Source organism: Anthonomus grandis, chromosome 12, assembly GCF_022605725.1.
Source record: "Anthonomus grandis grandis chromosome 12, icAntGran1.3, whole genome shotgun sequence".
Lineage (NCBI taxonomy): Eukaryota > Metazoa > Arthropoda > Insecta > Coleoptera > Curculionidae > Anthonomus > Anthonomus grandis.
In genome coordinates, this window is record NC_065557.1 from 112,242 (window position 1) to 132,499 (window position 20,258).

General features: G+C 33.0%; 2 protein-coding genes across 2 annotated transcripts in view; one reads left to right on the forward strand and one right to left on the reverse strand.

Moving 5' to 3' along the window:
- Positions 1 to 4,992: 4,992 nt before the first annotated feature.
- On the reverse strand, positions 4,993 to 7,858 carry LOC126742641 (histone-lysine N-methyltransferase, H3 lysine-79 specific-like). The gene is made up of 4 exons (XM_050449373.1): positions 7,591 to 7,858; positions 7,396 to 7,542; positions 7,188 to 7,341; positions 4,993 to 6,737 (listed from the first exon to the last, which is right to left on the reverse strand). Exons 1-4 carry the CDS (start codon positions 7,726 to 7,728, stop codon positions 5,302 to 5,304), a joined length of 1,875 nt encoding a protein of 624 aa, XP_050305330.1. The 5' UTR covers positions 7,729 to 7,858; the 3' UTR covers positions 4,993 to 5,301.
- A 298-nt stretch (positions 7,859 to 8,156) lies between these two features.
- Positions 8,157 to 20,258, forward strand: part of LOC126742639 (clathrin heavy chain) — a 49,156-nt gene continuing 37,054 nt past the window's right edge. The window contains exons 1-6 of the mRNA XM_050449372.1: positions 8,157 to 8,387; positions 11,529 to 11,935; positions 15,217 to 15,481; positions 15,640 to 15,892; positions 19,010 to 19,206; positions 19,266 to 19,703. Of these exons, the coding sequence (XP_050305329.1) occupies positions 8,334 to 8,387; positions 11,529 to 11,935; positions 15,217 to 15,481; positions 15,640 to 15,892; positions 19,010 to 19,206; positions 19,266 to 19,703 (1,614 nt within the window). The 5' untranslated portion in view covers positions 8,157 to 8,333. The remainder of the gene's footprint in view (positions 8,388 to 11,528; positions 11,936 to 15,216; positions 15,482 to 15,639; positions 15,893 to 19,009; positions 19,207 to 19,265; positions 19,704 to 20,258) is intronic.

Genomic DNA, 20,258 nt, shown 5'->3' on the forward strand with positions numbered 1-20,258 from the left:
TACTTTTTTGTACCCCTGTATAATAAAGTTCTAGTAAAAAATTCTGATTACCCAATCCTTTCTTGTAAAAAAAGTATTCTTAGTAAATGTCGGCCTGAGAATCCGTTTATTAGATATCTTCATTTAAAAATCTAGATATTTCCTTCAAAACAAATTGGCTGACTTTGGGCACCAGTAACTTTTTACGTACTCTTAAAGTGACAAATTTAAACGCTTCTGACGCTCTTAACAAGCTTCTCAATTACTCTTAAATCTACATTTTTTAAATACATGTTTGTATTTGGTGTGTTTTCTTACAACTTATAAAACCATAATGGCTCATAGACCAAGAAATGTACCCTTTTCCGAAATGGCGGATATGGTTTTGATGTTTGGTAAATTTTAAATATTATTGTAAACAGTGAATACCTGTGAATTCTCAACTAGGAAAATGTTACTCTAATGCTAGCTTAGCCACTAGCACTATGCCCAGACATTCCCAAACCGATTTCATCCCAAAAGAAAATATTTTTTAAATCTGATTAACCGCCTATAAGGGAGACTGGAAGTTTCAGCGAAAGACGGTTCAACCAGGGTAAGAGGAAGAAATTTTAAGAATTGTCGAAGAGTCACCAAATATTAGTACTAGGGTTTTGGCTGAACAGATGAGAAATATTGGGAAAACCGAGACACATAATATTTTACGGAGTCAACAACTTTACCCATTTCATTTTCAAAAAGTACAGGGTCTTTTACCCGACGATCCCGAGGAAAGACTTGGTTTTTGTAGATGGTTATGTGAAATGAATAATAGAAATGTGGATTTTATAAAGGTGATTCTGTTTACTGATGAAGCTACGTTCACGAGAAACGGCATGGCATGACCTGTCATTTTACCAGGTAATTTGACTGGTGATTCATTTCTGTTTCTACAATACTGCCCGATTTGCTTGATGATTTGCCTCTAAATTTAAGACAAAATCTTTGGTTTCAACTCGACGCGACGGTGCCCTGGCTCATTTTGCTATAAATGGGATATAGGAACTATTTACATCAAGTATTTCTTAATCGCTGGATTAGTCGGGGTCGAGATGCTCCTGTTCCGTGGCCACCCCGTTCGCCCGACCTTACACCTTTGGACTTTTCTGTCTAGGGATGTATGAAAGACTTTCTGTATATGGTTCCGATTTTAAACGAGGATCATTTAAAGGAAAGAATCATTGCAGCTGGAGAGCATTTCAAGTTGAACCCAAATTTTTCAAAGCCTTAGATTTTCTTTAATAAAGAGGGCTCGTATGCGTATACAAATGAATGGAGGTCATGTAGAACAAATAATTTGGGGTCATTGTTCTATGATTTTTATTATAATACGTAATTTAGCATTAATTTAGAAAAAATAATGTACGTTTATTTTGTTAACTTCTTAAAATGTATCTAGATTTTAAAATTAAGATATTTAATAAACGTATTCTCAGGCCGACATTTACTAAGAATACTTTTTTTACAAGAAAAGATTGGATAATTAGAATTTTTTACTAGAACCTTAATATACAGGGGTACAAAAGAGTGTTGGTATTTTTAACACATGCAATATACCGCAGGTGGCGCCCTCTGCAAGGTATAGCGAATCCGTGAATGGAATTCAATTTCTCGTTCCAAAAAACCCCCTCACACCAAATTTTAATTTAATATCTTATGAAACACTCGACTTACTTCAAAAAAAGGATTTTATATTTCTCATTTTGACGCCCTGTATATTGAATACCGAACGCCCAATTAAAAAATGGCATAACGAAAGTCGTATTATTTTGATCCACCCTATACGTGGCCGGCGGATTGGCCTCCTTTTTCCGGACACCCTGTATATAACGAACATTGACATAATTTTTCAGTCGTACTATAATAATGGAGAAGTAAAAGAAAGACGTCCGTGTCCACTGATTTCACAATGATTGAGTTGCTGTGTTCAACATCTGCTAAAACGTGAAGAATAATTCGGGTGTCGGCTTCCTCTTGATTGCAATTAGAGACAATACATTTTTGGGATTATCGGATTTAGTCAAAAAAGAAAACGTTGTCTTTTTTGACTAAATCCGAAAAAAATCTTTTGGATTTTCAAACCCTCCGGCTATAATAAATGTTTCACCGTCATTTAATATAATTGATCCGTTTTCTACAAAATATCTGGTTAGAAAATTTAACAGGAATGTTTTATTGATATTTTATGTATACTTACTTCACAAAAAATTTTTGGCACAAAAATAATTTTTGCATAAACTCGAATTCAGTAAATAAATACGCTAAACGTTCCCTTCAATTACTCGATAGTCAATAGTATCTACTAGCTACAAAATATTTCTTGTTACGTCTGTTCGTATTCGGTATATCGCGGTTCCTCTATTGAGGCGAGGAGACTTGATTTGAGGCCGCCACCGCGACTTGTTTTTAACTTTAATTATTACGTAAACTATTAGTTTTAACAACCTGCATTCTTTATAGAAAACTTATACAAACATTTTACTTTACTTTACCCGCAGGATGTATAGTAAAATTTTCAGAAATAAAAAAGTTTTTCGATTGCTGAAAAAAGCAATGCACAAAAATGATTAACGACATTCTTATCTAGTTTACTCAAAAAATAAATATGATCTTTGAGACTTGTGATACACTGTTACAACCGCTAGAGTGTCTTCTTTCCAACAAACAAAAATATATTTAAATACTTGCAATACTTTTGAAATTATTACGAGTTATATGGTAAAAAGTAAGATTTTTTGATTTCGTATTTTTTTACACATTTTTGGCTATAAAAAGAGTCAGCCCCAACCTAGGATGTCGTGAAAGTGCATTTCAGTTGCCCAACATAATGCTGTATAACGTTATATAAGTCTCGTTTGGTTCTACCTTAAAAAAAAAAAACAACAAAAAGAAGCGCCGGCAAAAGGGCGAATTTACTCCGCTATAGGGATTTCAAACTTTCAACATTTTAAGAACTTCTTAAAACTTTTCAACTTTGACGCTCAATACTGGCATACCTATGACACCTACAAAAACCATTTTTTTTCCTGAGACAACCGGAAACTATCTCGCTACAATGCACTAAAAACCGTTTTTTTTCAAATGATTTTTTCTGTTCTCCTCAAAATACTTTTGTAAATGTAAATACTCTTACAATTATTAATAGTGTCTAATGTTTGAACCTCAAAGTGTTTTATTGATCAATTTTATTTTTTAGTTAATTAATAAACCTAAATGAAAAAAAAAGATCTAATTACAAATTTTAAGGTTCTATAGTTAATTTCACGTACAATTTAAAAATGTAATAATTTCTAAGGTTTGACATAAAAAAATAGTATTTACACATGTTATTATGCACAATTAATTTGCTGCGACTTCTTTTCTTTTAAATGATAATAAATACCCACCCTCATAAGAAGCAGTTTTGCCTCAGGACAGTCACCGTCCAGCACCACCCCTATTCGCTTATAATTTTCCATCAGAGTGTCCAACAGAGTGTTTTACCATAACAATTGTATTTTGTGTCAAGTAGTTTAACAACCTTATTTGGACTGAAAAAAATAGAAAAACAAAAAAGGTTTTTACCTTTTTAGAGGATACTTACGAAGTGTCTCGTAACAGGTTAAGACGACGTTCCGGTTTAAATGTTTAGCCTTGAAAAAGGCCAAAACTAGCTCAATATCCATAAAAGAGGCCACCAGGGGCATAATAAAATTAAAAATTGTTAAACAGTACAAAAACTTCATTTTGTGACCGCAAATGGAGCTTTTAAATACAACATTAGCCTATATGATGGTTTAGTGTGGTTTTTAATAATTACAAACGCTATAAGTAATTGGGGGTAATTTATATCTACTAAAGACTCCTTCTGACAAAACAATTGCTTAATAGGAAAATTACTTTAGGCGATTGACAGTAAATGCACTTTCGATCGTTTTCCATCTGTCAGCCATTTATTGACACTTACCAAACGGTTTTAAAAAGTAAATTTTAATTTATTCGGTGCAATTATTAGATCTGCGATCCTTGGATCGACAGTGGTGGGTTGGGCAGGTCACCTTGATCTCTTTGCAGGACACCAGACTGCGAGGTTCTCTGCTCACTTAAGTACAGTAAGATTCGATTATTAAACACTTTTTGTTTTTTTTTTGATACAGTACTGAAATTTTGTACTTCAAGTACTTTTGAAATTAAACTCAGATTTGTCAAAGATGTGTTTCTCCTAATGAAAATAAAGTCAGATCTTTAAGGGTTAATTTCTTATAAAAAATACGTTTTTAAGTCAAAAAATTAATAATTTACAGCCATTAACAAAATTGTCTTAGTTTCGTCGTTCTGAATCCAACGAGACCATCCGGAAGGTCGTAGCTCTTCTAATAGCTGAGATATGGCATTTTTGATGCCCATTTTTGGCCTCAAAAACGGACGTCGAAAACGACTTTTTCAGGATTTTTAAAGTGCTCTCATTCTCTTAGTTCTGCTCGGATCCTGTTATAACCCGGTGTTTTCGTAATCTAGGTGATCAGAATAAGACGTTGGTATACTTAGTTTGATTTGGAAAAAATTCAATTTTTGGTGAAAAAATTCGATACGGGGGGGTATACCCGAAAAATGAAAAATTCCAAACTTTGAAGGTCGATATCTCGACAAAGATCTCTATGCAAGATAAGGGTCCTGAAAGCGTGTAGATTTTAATTAATTGCAAAGCCCTTTCTGCTCTCTGTTTTGTGATATTCCAGTCCTTCCCACAAGTCATTACAGCTGAATCATCAGCAAGGGAAATTGCAAAAAAATAAAAATTATGTTAAATTAAATTATACTTTCTGCTCTGTTCGAAAAAAAGTCTAGACAATATTATCATAGACTTTTATCTATTTTTTGGTCTTTTATCCAGTCAAAAACTAAACAAAACGATAATACCTCAAACTCACGAACGTTAACGACTAACACATATATACTTACCCAAGTAAGCTGTAAGCAGAAATAAAAATCAAATAAAATTATGATAACAATTTATTAATTATGTTCCTAAACAACTTAAAATTCTTTAAATTCATTCGAAATGAACCTAATTTACGTTTAGTATCCACTTTGATTAGAGAATTATTAAGATTTCTTACTGAGATGTTATCACAACTGTTACAGGATTATATAAGAATCCATAATTTATTAAATAAATAAATAAACACTTTTCAAGAAAACTAACAAGGTACAACTAACTATAGATTATCTTACGTGGCTGTGCACTATGAACATTCAACTGTCTGAGATCAACATTAATTATTATTATTATTGTTAGGCTGTTCACCATGTGCACAAAGTACACGAACAATTGAAGTCTACTTTGGAGGCCTTCAATGATTCAGAGTCCGAACCTTCCGATAGTTCCAAGTGGAAATTTTCGAGTTCTTCGGAGGGGCTTTCGTCTAAAGCGCGTTTTTTCGCAGGTTGATGCTCTTGTACAATTTCCATACCGTCGAGCAGCGACAATTCGTTTATCGTATAAAAGTCTCGAATCGAAAATATTTCCTTGTTATGTTTTCTCTTCGAAGGTCCCTGAAGGTGTTCTGTGAATTCCCGTTTTTCAATAACCCGAGGCTCTTTACTTACTGAACGTTTAGTGGAATTCTCTTGTTTTTCTATAAATGCCGTTCTCTTTCTAACAATCCTTCGTTTTTCTTTGTTTCCAGGTTTATTTTTTATAAAGTCTTTCCTGATTAAATTTAACAATTTAGGTTTCGATTCGAAGGCAGCTGATTTATTGTCAGCAGAAGTGGAACTCCTTTGTTCCTTGCTCAAATGTTCTTTCTTCTTCTTGGCACCAGTTTGGTCTTTTTCGGCCTTTGGTGAAGGAAAACTTTCCTTGACAGATTTGGCTGTAGAGCCTTTATCTCCGTTTATTAGTAATTTCTTTGGGGGATCTATTTTAGACCTTCCTTTTTTAGGACATTTCTCTGTTCCTTTTTTTGCACTAGCTTTGACATTTTTTTTGCTAGAATACACCACTTTTCCATTCAACTTAGGATTTTTAGTTTGTGGACTCGATTTTTTTGTCACCATATCCACCTTTTTAGTTGTATCTACTTTTACATCCAAGTTTCCCTTTACAACATTTACAAGTCCTTCCTTAGAAGTTGCTTTGGAAGACTTAACATTGTTCTTACCCTTTGCTAAAGCTTCTTTTACTCTACATCTTAAATTCTTAGATTGCTGCGTTTTATTTATTATTTTTTTGGCACTTTTCTTCTCTTTTATTGTATTCGCTTCATTAAATGACAAGTTTATTTTCCTTTTAGGAGAAAAACTGATTGATTTCGGACTGGAGAACCTTTGCAATGAAACACTTAGGGTTTTTTGTACATTTTTGTCCACTAAATTGGGGTTTACCATCACAGATTGAGCATTATCATTTTTATATTCACAGCCTTTCATTAAAGGGTCGCTATCGTTTACTAATAAATTTAAATTGTCTAAAACGTTTCTGCGTCCGTAACGCGATTGGAAACTCTCGGAACGAGTTAAAGTAGCACTTTTCATTTTTGCTCGTGCACACTGATTACTACGAACTGGTTTTTTTAAGGCACCTTTAATCGACAAGGATTTACAGTCTTTTTTATGAATCATTTTTAGGGCGTTTAGTTGCTTTTTAAATTCTGTGGCGTCTTGTCTCGCTATTAAATTGAAATTTTGGAGAAAAGACTCTTTTGGAATGGAGTTTCTTGTGGCAGTAGTTGATTGTGCTGGAAAAAAAACATGGAAAAAATATACAATTTATATTTAACACTCCATTGATTTATTATAATTTTACTCATTAAAATCAAAGGCTAACCCAAGCAGCACATCATATATTATTATCGTTAAATATATATTTATTCAATGATTTTTTTAGTAAATTTTTGATGAAGGTATAAAAATGTAGAATATATGTATATCAGATACTATTCTGTTTACAAAAAGGATGATTCTGTTTTAAATATCTAGTCTCTAAATCTGATTCTTACATCTCAAATATTTGATGAAATTCTTCTGAAAAATCACTGTTTTTTGTTGATTTTCTCACATAACCTTAATGTTTTGAAATAAAATGTGGAAAAAACCTAATTTTATTTCTTGAAAGCAAAACATATTGCTATGAAAATTGCAGTAGTTGTGCCATTTTTCATCCCGAACAATAAATAAAGACTGCTTACCATTTTCATAAACCAAATCTTCAACTTCAATTTTCATCCCTTGAACTGTACAATTATTATTGTTACTTGGTACATCATTGTCTTGAACACCATTTGAGTTATTATTATTAACCGTTCTTATCAATATTGCCTCACTATTATTGACTCCAGTATCCTGATTACAAATAAAACATACAATATTTTACTAAGATTACAATATATAAGTTACCTTTTCAGTATTTCTACTAGAACAATTTAAGGCATCGCTTAAAATCTTCTCGCTCTGAATGAGACTTTCTTTAAACAGTAAAATGTTCTCGATCTCTATAAGGCATTTTCGGCATATTAACTGGGGGATTGCACCGTGCGTATTGAGCTAAAAACCACCATCCATATTATATGTAAATAAAATTTCGATAAATACCTTGATGGAAAACAAGGAAAATATGATTTTGTCCACCGCATCTTCGTATCCCTCCAAAATATGGGTGAAAATATTTTTGAGCGTTTGTCGGGATTTAAGGCAAACGCGACAGTTGTCTTTGTACTTGATCAGTTCCATAGTCACAATTAATTGTTATTAAAAATGATTTATAGAGCTAGAAAATTAAATATTAAAAAAAAATCCCGTATTTTTTTAAAATTAACCTAATTTTTTTCCGATTTGACATGTTTGACATATGATCTAATAGTGAACTGTCAATATACTTTGACAGGAGGGCACAATAGTAGCGTGAAATTATACATATAAATTCATATAGCAACAACCAATTAAGTATAAAACAGTTGTTTCCATCAATTATTTTATATTATGCTAAAAATTAGCAGTGAATTGGTCCAACCAATAACTAGAACGAATTACATACACTTTAAACACCTTATCCTCTCTATGGTTAACTGCACGCTTGACACTATTGACAAGTGACAACGTGGATACGCGCCCTCTTAATATTATGTAAAATCGCACGTTCCAACGTCAACTCTTTTTCATTCATCATCAAAAGGTCGGCCATGTTTGTTGGGTGTCTCGTACGGACCTGTCAAGTGATTGATTAGAATTTAAATAAAATAAAAAAAATACGCGTTAGTCCGCGTTACCAGAAGGTCGCAGCCCTATAGAGGGGCTCCCCGTTTTGCCGTTTAAGTGTTTAGAAACGAGTTGGGAAAATGGCGCAGCAACCAACACAGCTGCTCCCCATTAAGTTCCAGGAGCACTTGCAGGTATGTACGGGTTTTTTTTTGGCTTATTTTACGCCCCCCTCGTCTTTGCTGCTTCTATTTGTCTTAAGTATAGTTTATTGCTTAGTATAGAAATTGTTATAGTTTCCTAAATGAGTGAATAAAACCGTTTTTCCGCGTCGATAACCGGCAGTCCCGTTTGACATTTGAACATTTTCCTCCTAAATTTTCTTTTCATTGTGGGGGCGTACTTCTGGTAACCGTTCTTTGTCCCCATCACCTGTTTGGCCCCTTTTAATCTAACGATTCCACTGTTTGCCTGGGAAAATGGCAAAAATTTCATGGATAATTCATAAGTGGGTCATGGAAAGGAATCAGCAGGGGTGGTGCGTGGGGTTTTTTCCATTTCCTTGTATTGATTTCTTCCTAATTTATCAATTTAAGATTTATATGTTATTGCAGGTTTAATAAGGTTTTGACCAAAAAGCAAGTTGGTTTTGTAAGAGGGGGATATGGGAAGAGATATCATTGATAGGTACCTACTCCATGATTAAAATCTATAAAATATATTTAAGGATGAGTCATTGCAAGTACTTTTGATTATTAGACTATTGTTTGAGTGGATTTAACTTAAGTAGGAGTTTTAAGGGATGATGCCTCCTTGAAGATTCATTGAAAGAAATTGTATTTGGGTATTTTATTGGTGAAGTGTAAATTCAATTTTTTTTTGCAAAACAAGTACAACCTGTTTCAAGTGTACTTCCTTGAATCCTTATCCCACTGCGGATAATAAAAATTCAGTGTTTTTTGGCATATGCAACTGGATCAGAGGGATATTGATGTGCTCTTGACTATAGGGGTTTCTACAGAAAATGCTACATTTATCCATGTTTTTATTGTTTTCAATTATAATAGAGCAAAATTTATTAAATTTAAGGAGATTAAATTATTCAAAATGGTGAAAATTTGTAGGAGATACATTCACTATAATGTTCGGCACAAGCTTTTCAATACTGTGTACTCCTGCTATCATTCTGCAATTTACTTATAATTCTGCACTTTTCTTGTTCTCCAGAGAATAAGCAAATATTTATTAAAATCCAAGAATGAAAAGTTACATTTTGACTACCAAGAGATCCGAGTTTCTTATAGGCACTCCTGACATAAAAATTCCAATATTTTGACTTTTAATGAATGGATTTTAGTCATTTTTTCAGAAAAGACTAAAATAGTCTTCATAGTAGCTTGTAACTCAATAATTGCAAAATTTGGACTACTAGAACCGAAGATATTCACTTGCCAATAATAGGGAAATATTTTTGTTTCTTACAGGCATTCCTGGCATAAAAATTCAAATTTCTTGACTTTTAGTGAATTTAGGTAACTTGTTTAGAAAACACATAGTTTTTTTTTTCTTACAGGCATAAACTAATATGAAGGCACTTTCGGCTAATAAATAACTATCATCAGTACTACCTAAAAGTTGTAAAGAATATGACTTAAGAAATTCACAAATTATTAAACCCTGTCCCTAAATGACCCAAGAATATTAGGACTATTCACCCTATTAAAAACCTATATCATAATAGACTAAAGGGTTAACAAAACTATGTGTTTAAAAATGTCTTTATCAATAATCTGATGAATGGTATTCATTTTTTGGAATCCCACTAAGGTTTTGCTTAAATTACTTATGAGAGAATTTTATATTAGGGACACTCTTTAAATGCTTCTGGTGTAACAGCATTATACTCTTGGTTAACAAATTATTTAGATCTAAAGTTAAATTAATCCTAGGCAAACGATTTAGTGAAGAAACACTCTCGCTGTGATTCTTTACTTTTTGAAAAAAAGAAAGCATACATAATAGCTAAGCTATATGGTCGACAGAACAATAAAAACAACATGCTTGGTTGCACAAGTGAATCTGTGCTCACTACTTTTGAACTTTTGGTCACGGTTCTTCCTTTTGCTTTCATTTCGCTTCCACCTATACATTAGCACACACACAGAGAAACAACTTAATTATTACTTATATTATGATGATCATGAGGAAAGATTGCATTTTTTTGAATTCTCGATATCTGGGTTAAAGGATCAGTTTTGCCATAGTTATAGAATGGAATGTACTAAGTAATTCATTAAACATATAAGATAGAATATTGTTCAATTCGAAGTCAAATATTATTTTATTGTTTTACAACAAATAAAATGTTATTAACAAAGCAAAGAGAGATAAAGTACTACACATAATACAACAATAGATCTGAAATTATTTTGAGCAGATAAAATAAATAATTAAATTCTTAAATTACACATTGAAACAGATAATTAAAACAATACAATAATAAGAGTGAATTTACAATGCAAGTAACAACATAGAGGAAATTAAAGAAATTTGGAAGGAAGTATAATCAAAACCGACATCAGCTACAAAGGATCAATGTAAAATTCATCCAGGCTGTAGTAGGATTTGTCACTTGGCAATTGTTTTAAGTTACTCCTAAATATGCTAAGTTAATACAATTTTTTTAATTGAGACCTTGTGATCCTGAAGGTTCTGGGCACAAGTTCAATATATTTTTCCTATTTGAATGTATCCAAATAAGTGATAATTATTGTGTAATATTCTAAGTACATTCTTTAAAATAGTCTAGGTCTTTTAATATACATAAAACATCATAAACAAACCAACTTTCCACAAAAAATTAGCTTTGGAATATTCTTCTAATGATAGATGGGCATTTACCTGAATTTAATAACTTGTGTTACTTTAAATAAGTTGGATAGCTAATACAAATTAATAATCATGCTGATATAGCTGATATATAGAAATATACCTACTGTAAAGTATTGTAATCAAAATAGTTAAAATCAAATCAAGTGGAATGTCTGGAATGTCTCAAGAGGAATCATGAGAGGTTTTCTTGGAAGTAATACATTTCACATTAAAATTCAATATAAATAGGCAGTCAATATTTAGCTTTCTATCAATTAATAATTTTCTAATGATCATGTAGACCAATTAAAAATTGATAATGTTAATATGAAAAGTGCGCATAACAGGATCTTAAAATAGCAAATCATGCTTTCCTGTGCCAACACACATTTATTTTTGTTTGTTTACATTATTTAACAAACAAAGACAAATTAAACTGAACAAACTTCTTTCATTCATCATAGCTCACCAACATCGGTATCAATGTGGCCAACATCTCCTTCGCCACCCTCACCATGGAGAGTGACAAGTTCATCTGTGTGAGGGAAAAGGTGGGCGAAACCTCGCAGGTGGTCATAGTCGATATGGCGGACAGTGCGAACCCCATTAGGCGCCCCATAACCGCCGAAAGTGCCATCATGAACCCCGCCTCCAAAGTGATCGCTTTGAAAGGTAAAGCGGGAGTGGAAGCGCAGAAAACTCTGCAGATTTTCAATATCGAGATGAAATCGAAGATGAAGGCGCACACTATGAACGACGACGTGATTTTTTGGAAATGGATTAGTCCCAACACTTTGGCTTTGGTCACTGAGAGTTCGGTGTATCATTGGTCTATGGAAGGGGATTCTCAGCCGGTTAAGATGTTTGATAGGTAAGGGGTTTTTTTTTGATAAGGTGGACCATTTCTTTTATTTTATTATTTTGAGGGATCAGTAAACCCTGACATCCTATTACATTTATTGCTTTCTTAACTAATTTACAATTGAATTGGGTTTTATAGAATGTTAATGCATTTTCTATATTATTCTACTTTTTCCTGTTTATAATATTATATTATTACACTATAAGAGGGTGGTCCAGTGTAATTAATTTTAATACGTGATAGAGAATTTAAAAAGAAATAGACTTTCATCATAGAATTTATTTCAGTAATGTTTAATAACAGAGATAAAAGGTGTTAAAGTTAAGAATAATTATTTGTTTATTTCTCATAACTTCTAAACTACCAGCTCAATTTTAATTAAAAATCGCCAGAGGGACTGGGTTCTTTTTTGCCACAAATCTGTGAATATTTTTTTTATAAGAAGTCAACTGTTAGATTCTCCATTTAATTTAGAAAAAATAGTTACTCTTGTAAACTTATGATTTAAGGCACTGTTGTTAAAATATCTTAGTTTAATTGTACAGAAACGCCAGTTGAAATGCTGCAAAAACTTTGAAAAAAAAATAAGAAAATTAGGCTTGAATCTTAAATTAAACCTGTCAAATGAAATAATGAGTTTGATCATCTTTTATAATCAACTTTTCAAGTTCATTCCCAATTTCCTTATTTTTTTAAATTTTTGCAACATTTTAGCAGATATATCTGAACAATTAAATTAAGATATTTTTAAAACAGTGCCTTAAATCATAAGTTTGCAAGAGTAACAATTTTTTCTAAATTAAATGGAGAATCTAACAGTTGACTTCTTATAAAAAAAATATTTTATCGCTTTGCAGATTTGAGGCAAAAAAAGGACTGGTCCTTTGAGCCGTACTTCTGAATTTGATCATTGGGTTATTTGTATTTTATTCTCATATTGATTTTTTTTTAATTCAGTTATATAATTGAGTGATTATTTTTCAATCAAAAATTTTTTAGTCTTTGAAGTAATAGACCAGGCAATTTAAGTACAATTTTAATTAAGGCGATTTTTTTCTTATTATACATTTTATGGCTCAACTGCCTGGAATTGTAACCTATTAGCATTTAAATGAAAATTATTTTAAAATTCCAGTTTTAGAGAGATTCCAAAGAGATTGTAATCTTCAACTACCTAGAATTGTAAAATTATTCCAATTAAAATGTCATTAACAAATTAATTAATTAGTCCAGGCAGTCGAGGTAAAATTGTACCTTTTTATGCTTGACATTATATGACACTATGGCTCAACTGCCTAGAATTTTAAAATCGCAATTTAAATGTTATTAATAAATTAATTAATTATTCTAGGCAGTTGAATTATAGTGTAAAATATAATAAAGCAAAATTGGTCCAAATTTTTTCTACATATAAAACACAAAGGAAAAAAAATAAAAGGTTAATTGCAAAAATGTCTAATTGCCATACGTGAGCGTGAAAATTGAAATTTCCAAATTTTTTTGTTCATACAGGCAGCTAACGTAATCACACAATGATAGACTTTAGCCTCTAATGTTATGAACTAGATATATCTCTATTTCTTATTGGAAATTATGTCTATGCAACTTGATTTTACTTTGTTCTCTTAGCATTACCAGGAACTGAGTTTTTTGACGAAAACCTACTGGTCAGACCTACTAATCAAGTGACAACATCTAATAATGGTTGACTTCTTTTTTAAAATTTCTTGAAAAAAAAAAAGATTTTTTATCACCTATAATTTTCTTAAAAAGTATTTTTCTTTCAGGCAATTATTTTCTGCAAAAAAAAAAGTTTTTCATTAACCATACCCTTAGCCCCCCCACCCACCCCACACAACTTACCAGTAAGAAATTCTTGAAAAAATCTTTGTTTTCCAAAATAAAATGCCTAAATAACAACTGGTTTAGTTGTTAATATTTAATTTAATAACACAGTTTGTTTATTTAAAAATGTTATAATTCTATATATGTATATTAATACAAAAACAGTGCTTATATATTAGATTAGATATTATGGACAAAAAAAGGGAGATTTTTCAAAAGAATTTCTTATTAGGCAAATATTTGGGGTGGGTGGGGGGGTAAGGGTTGCTTTAATAAAAAACAAAGTTTTTGCAGGAAATATATATATACACTATTTTATTTAAATATGATATAATTTTACATATTAATATATTAGATAATATGGACAAAAAACAGTGATTTTTTTTCAAAGAAATTCATCAAATATTTGAGGTGTAGTAATCGAGTTTAAAAACTAAATATGTCAATCACATGTAATTTTTTCTTAATTCTGAAATTTTCTCCGTTTTGTAAACAGAATAGTATTTGATATACGTATATTCTATAGTTTAATAAATATTGCAAAACCAAAAATTTACTAAAAATTGTTGAGTAAATATATATTTAACGATAATAATTTATGATGTGTTGCTTAGGTAGTAGGTTTTTTTATTTACAATATTTTCTTCACTATTATATTGTATATGTGCGTTATTTGTGTGGTGGCTACATTTTAAGCTATTATTTAACTAAAATAATAAAATTGGAAAATGATCTGTGACACAGGTGTCCAAAACAAGACAAACAGTTCTGTCTTAGAATAATTCCTCTTTAAAAAATATTCCATTTTATAAATATATGATCTATTATTTTTTTGTCAGTATCTGGTCTGATAAACGCATTAATATAAGATAAAAAGCCCATTTGAGCCCATTGATAGTAGAATACTTAATAACATCAACATCCAATAAGTTTATGTTAACAGTAATATTTCTATTTGTTTGTATGTCTGTGGAAAATAATTGAAAACGTTCACTTAATATTATAATGTCAGTTAATTTCAAATTAAAATTTTCCAATAAAAGAATTATATTGCCGAAATTTTTCTTAGAACTTTTTAGAACGTTCAGGTGTATTAAATTAAAAATATTATTTTCTACACTTAGGTTATTATGTAATGTAGGTATGTCATCTTTTTCCAAATTGTTCAGAATATTATCATGATCAATAATAACCATTATTCACTGTAATCTTATTTTTTTCTTAACAATTTTAAAGAAATATTGAGCCGAAGGACTGTTGGTAGAAAAAATTGTAAACAAAAATGTAACAAAAAAATGTAACAATACTACGACATAAAACCCATTAAAACACTTCATTCAAATTAGCAATGAGAAAAAAAACGAATAGAATGCATTTAAAACTGAAAACATTTTTCTACCCTAAATATAAATTCATTAAGTCTTTAACGAAGGTTAATGTTTTAGACACGCCTCCCTAAACGGTTGCCAAATCATTAATTACCGCACCGATGCTAAACAGAATTGGTTACTGTTGGTGGGAATCAGCGCGCAACAATCCAGGGTTGTAGGTGCAATGCAATTGTACTCTGTGGAGCGAAAATGCTCTCAGCCTATTGAGGGTCACGCCGCTTCATTTGCCACTTTTAAAATGGAGGGAAATCCCGAACCGTCGACCCTCTTCTCGTTCGCTGTCAGGAATTTACAGGGCGGAAAGTTGCATATTATTGAGGTGAGACTAAGCGTGTGATTGCCTGGAAGAAATACATTTTTTTATGATAAAAATGTTCTTTGAAAAACTGGTACTCTTGAGAAAAAAAAACCACAACTTTAATTAAAATCATGAGGGAAAAGGAAGGATTTGATCCAATGGTTTGTTTGTTTTTTCAGGTGGGTCAAAGTCCGCCCGGTAACCAGCCCTTCCCCAAGAAAACCGTCGACGTGTTCTTCCCGCAGGAGGCGCAAAACGACTTCCCGGTGGCCATGCAGGTCTCCACCAAATACGACGTCATTTATCTGATCACGAAATACGGTTACATTCACATGTACGACATCGAGAGCGGCGTTTGCATTTACATGAACCGGATTTCTAGCGAGACCATTTTCGTTACCGCCCCCCACGAAAGTACCGGAGGAATTATCGGTATGTAATTATTTCATTTTTTTTTATTCATTGCTGATCATACAATAGGTTAAAAAATCTAAAAAGAAATCCAAAATATAAACTAACTAAGTAATGTAAATTCAAATAAATTGTTTCACTTCAAGTCGCAATCTACAGTGTGCCTCCGTTAGGGTCGGGACTATTGCTATCTTTATTAATATTTAACATTGTAACGAACTTACAAGATTTTGTCTTTATTTTATAGTAATGGGGGTAAGCCCAGGCAGTCTTTTATAAGACAACTTGGATAATTTTGCTCCGTTAGCATTTTAACCTCTAAATTTATAATTTAAATAACAAAAAGATACATTTTAAGCTTTGCCTGTGAGTCATGAGGGGTTCATAATTGTAAACATTCATAAAGAAACCAACTTAAAGAGGTTTCTAGTCTGATAGTATCCTGGAAAGGTTTGATTTCTTATAGGTTATGCCTAGTTCTCCATTGACTATGTTGTAGTCTCTGGCCTTATTGTTTTCAGCCCTGGTTATTCTTAGGATAATAAAGAACCACAAATGCCTAAAACTGAGAGGGTTTTCATCACTATGCTTCCAGTTTTCCGGTTATTTTCATGAAATTGTTCTTTCATGCTGTTGCATTGTTTACATGTTCTATTTTGCAAGTTTCAAGGTTTACCCACCTTGGAAAGCCCTGTTAAATGAAGGGGCATGCCCGGTGTGGCAAAATATATTATAAATCATGATTCAGTTTCCCGCGGTTTTCCCGAAAAGCCGGTTTTCTTGTACACATGTGGCCAGCTTTTGCCCCGCTGTTTTCACCTAGAAATACCCGGTTTTGAGAGCTGAAACTACCGTTTCGTTTTCATGAGGAAAAGCTCTATTTTCATTAAGTTTTCCCAATTGCATTTTTATTCAACGATTGGTTCCGAGGATGTTCGTGAGTCGTCGGCATCCAAATTCCCGCGATGGGTATCAAAAGGTTCCAGGTCCACCAAGGATTCACATTCGTCGCAGTAAGGTCGTACCAGACACCTTTCGAGCGAAGTACCAGTAATTTTTCCATATTTCAATACCGTTAAATTTTCAATATTTACGTTTAATTTTGTCTTGACGTTGACAGTGTGAATTGGGTTAGATAAGAGCCACCTATTGACATAGTTGACCGGCCGCTTCCAAGCTCGCGTATTAAGATCCTTATCGGATCCGTTGCTATTGGTATCGTTACGTCTCATTCCGTTTTTCTTAATTTTGAAACTGTTGTTTGGGCCCATCTTTCTTCGTGTTTTGTAGGGCAGGCAGTAGCCGCGTTTATTAATTATTACTTGGCTTCTCAAAGTGGTGAGAGACAAGTAATAACCGAGTCCGTGATGTCATAATTACTATCTGTATAGCAGTAACAGAGCAGAGGTAAATGTTGACCGATTGATTCAGATTGCTTCGCTTGATTGGTGTTGAGTTTCCGGCTTTGCTTCACGAATGTCATCCGTAACCGCTTGTAGAAAACATCATAACCCCGTCCCTTAAATCATACTATTTCGCGTCATTAATAGAGCGCCGAATTTCCCGGAACATTTTCCCAAATAACTGCCTGTGCTTAATCATTGAAATGAAATTGGTAATGGGGATTGTTAGATTTTAAGGACACTTTTGTTCATATAGTAAGCAACCAAACCTGTTATTTATTACTATTTGTAATAATAAAGATTAAGAGCAATAAGATCTCATTATAACCGGACAGTCTACTTTCAATCTCTACCTGATTTCTCCACTGTCTAAAGGCTTACCCGAGAGGCTAGAGGGGACTCTAAGCTCCTTTAATTACTTACAGTGGCACCCGAGGCATTTTGTCGACATTTCTCCTATGACTGTACAAAGAAATAGTAAGGGGGGTTGACGGATACCCTGCGACGTCAAAGGTTAGAGGGTCGACATATACGGCGAGTACGTAAGTACCCCCGCTACAACATACAGTAAATGGGTTAGAACACGTGGACTGGTTCATTGGCCACCTAGGTCACCCGATCTAACCCCTCTCGACTTTTGAAGAATGATGTTTATAACAAAATACAGAACTGTTGCTGAATTTCAAAGGATATTATTAGGCAAATAATTAGATTAATAGATGGCAGATCTATTCAATCTTAAAAGTTACAAGACGCGTGCTTAAGTGTGCTCGGAAATGTATTGAACGAGATTTGGTATATGTCTCTATAATTTTGTTATTTTTAGGTTTAGTCTATTAGTATATTATCGTTTGATTTACGTAAAAATATATAGGGTCTTTCATTTAACAACAGTATCTTTCACATTGGTGCTCTTTTCAAGGCATTTTTAAAAGTAGAGGGAAGTGGCTGTGTTGCTCAAAGGATAATACAAATTAATCAAATTCATTCATAAATAATACAAACACTTGTCTTCAACGCTAACTGCCAAAGATGCAATTTAAATAAAGTAGTAAATAAATAGAAAAATGGTGATTATGTCGAAAATGGTTGCTCCTAGCGACTTTAATAAGATATACATTTTTTATGTAAAATTAAAAAAGTAATTTATTTTGATACTTTTTAAATCGATATACGGAGCTGAAAAAAAGTTAGGGGTTCTAAAAAAATAAAAACTAACGCAACGAGCACCCTCTACCGAAAACACGAAAATTATTATTAAAAGACTCGTATGTTCTAAATTTCATGTCAGTATGTCAATTGGTTCGGGACCTATGAGAAAAAAACGATAAATCAAATAATAATTTGACACACCCTATATTTCAGTTACTATTAAAGGCAAGTTGACCTCAATCACATTATTTTGACGTAAGGAATCTACTGTTGTCCCATTACTTTTGAGACACCCTGTATATAGGTCACTGTCGCTCCTATAGAAATAATTCTTTATATAGAGGAAAAAAAGCAAAACATTGATAAGCTTAAAGAACATCAGTTTGGTCAGCAGGCACACTAGTAATAATTGGAATTAAAAATCCATTTAACCGCCTGAAAAATAGTTGGTTTGCTTGGGAAATAATATTCAGACACCGTTTTGGCTTTGGAGCGACAAATAAATAAATCGTTTAAAAGGCGAGCTGTTTTAAGTCTTTTTTTTATAAGCATAACGTCTGTTACATTTTGGAGCCTTTTCCAGGTGTCAATAGGAGGGGGCAAGTATTGTCAGTGTCCGTAGACGAAGACAGCATAATCCGTTACGTGAATCAAGTCCTGCACAACCCGGACTTGGCCCTACGATTGGCCGTCCGAAACAACTTGGCCGGAGCCGAAGAACTGTTCGTCAGCAAGTTCCAGATGTTGTTCCAGAACGGGCAGTACACCGAAGCAGCTAAAGTCAGTTTTTCTCTTTGAGATTAATTTCCATCACTGAGGGTTTTTTTGTTCGTTCTCAGGTAGCGGCGAATGCCCCCAAAGGCATTTTAAGGACCGCCGCGACGATCCAGATGTTCCAGCAAGTGCCCACTCAAGCGGGTCAAAACAGTCCGTTACTGCAATATTTCGGGATTCTACTCGATCAGGGACAGTTGAACAAGTTCGAGTCGTTGGAGTTGTGCAAACCGGTGTTGCTCCAAGGGCGCAAGCAGCTGCTGGAAAAATGGATCAAAGAGGAGAAGTTGGAGTGTTCCGAGGAATTGGGGGATTTGGTGAAGCAGGTCGATCCCACGCTCGCACTTTCGGTTTATTTGAGGGCGAACGTGCCCGCCAAGGTGATCCAGAGTTTCGCCGAAACCGGACAATTTCAGAAGATCGTGTTGTATGCCAAAAAGGTCTCTTATACTCCGGACTATATATTTTTGCTGAGACAAGTCATGCGAACCAATCCTGAGCAGGTACTTTATTATTAAGTTAGAAGCAGGTTTTTGATGGTAAATTGGTCAATTAATTATTAAAGTTTCAAAATTTAATATAATGACTGGTGTTAGATACTTTTTATTATCTTCATTTAAAATGAGGTTAATTTTTTCCATCCATATTTCTTGAGAATGAATTAATAAAATAAAAATTGGGTATCTATGTAAAGAATAAAATTTCCTTTAATTTAAGGCATCACTCGACCTCTATTCCCATTTAAAAAAAAACTGACATAGAGGGTGAGGCGGATGACGTCAGAGAAACGCAATTTCTAAAGGAAGAAACAAATACTTTTTAAGAAATTGACCAATTTACAAAAATTTCAGATCTTGCATTACTACCCAAGTAACAATTTAGGTTCTAAAAAGGTTATAAATAACTCCTAGAACCTGTTTAAGAAAAATTATTGATTATGCCATTAAGCACCAACAACGTTATTTATTAGCCCGCATAACCTCCTGTAGTAAAAAAAAGGCCCAGCCTTAAAGAGGTTGTCGTTGCCAATAGGCCCTGGCCAATGTGAAACCAGATCC

Coding starts and splice junctions, on each gene's coding strand:
- LOC126742641 (XM_050449373.1), bottom strand. CDS start 7,728: ATGGAACTGATCAAGTACAAAGACAACTGTCGCGTTTGCCTTAAATCC. Junction 7,543..7,590: donor TTTCCTTGTTTTCCATCAAG/GTATTTATCGAA, acceptor GGTGGTTTTTAG/CTCAATACGCACGGTGCAAT. Junction 7,342..7,395: donor CTAGTAGAAATACTGAAAAG/GTAACTTATATA, acceptor ATTTGTAATCAG/GATACTGGAGTCAATAATAG.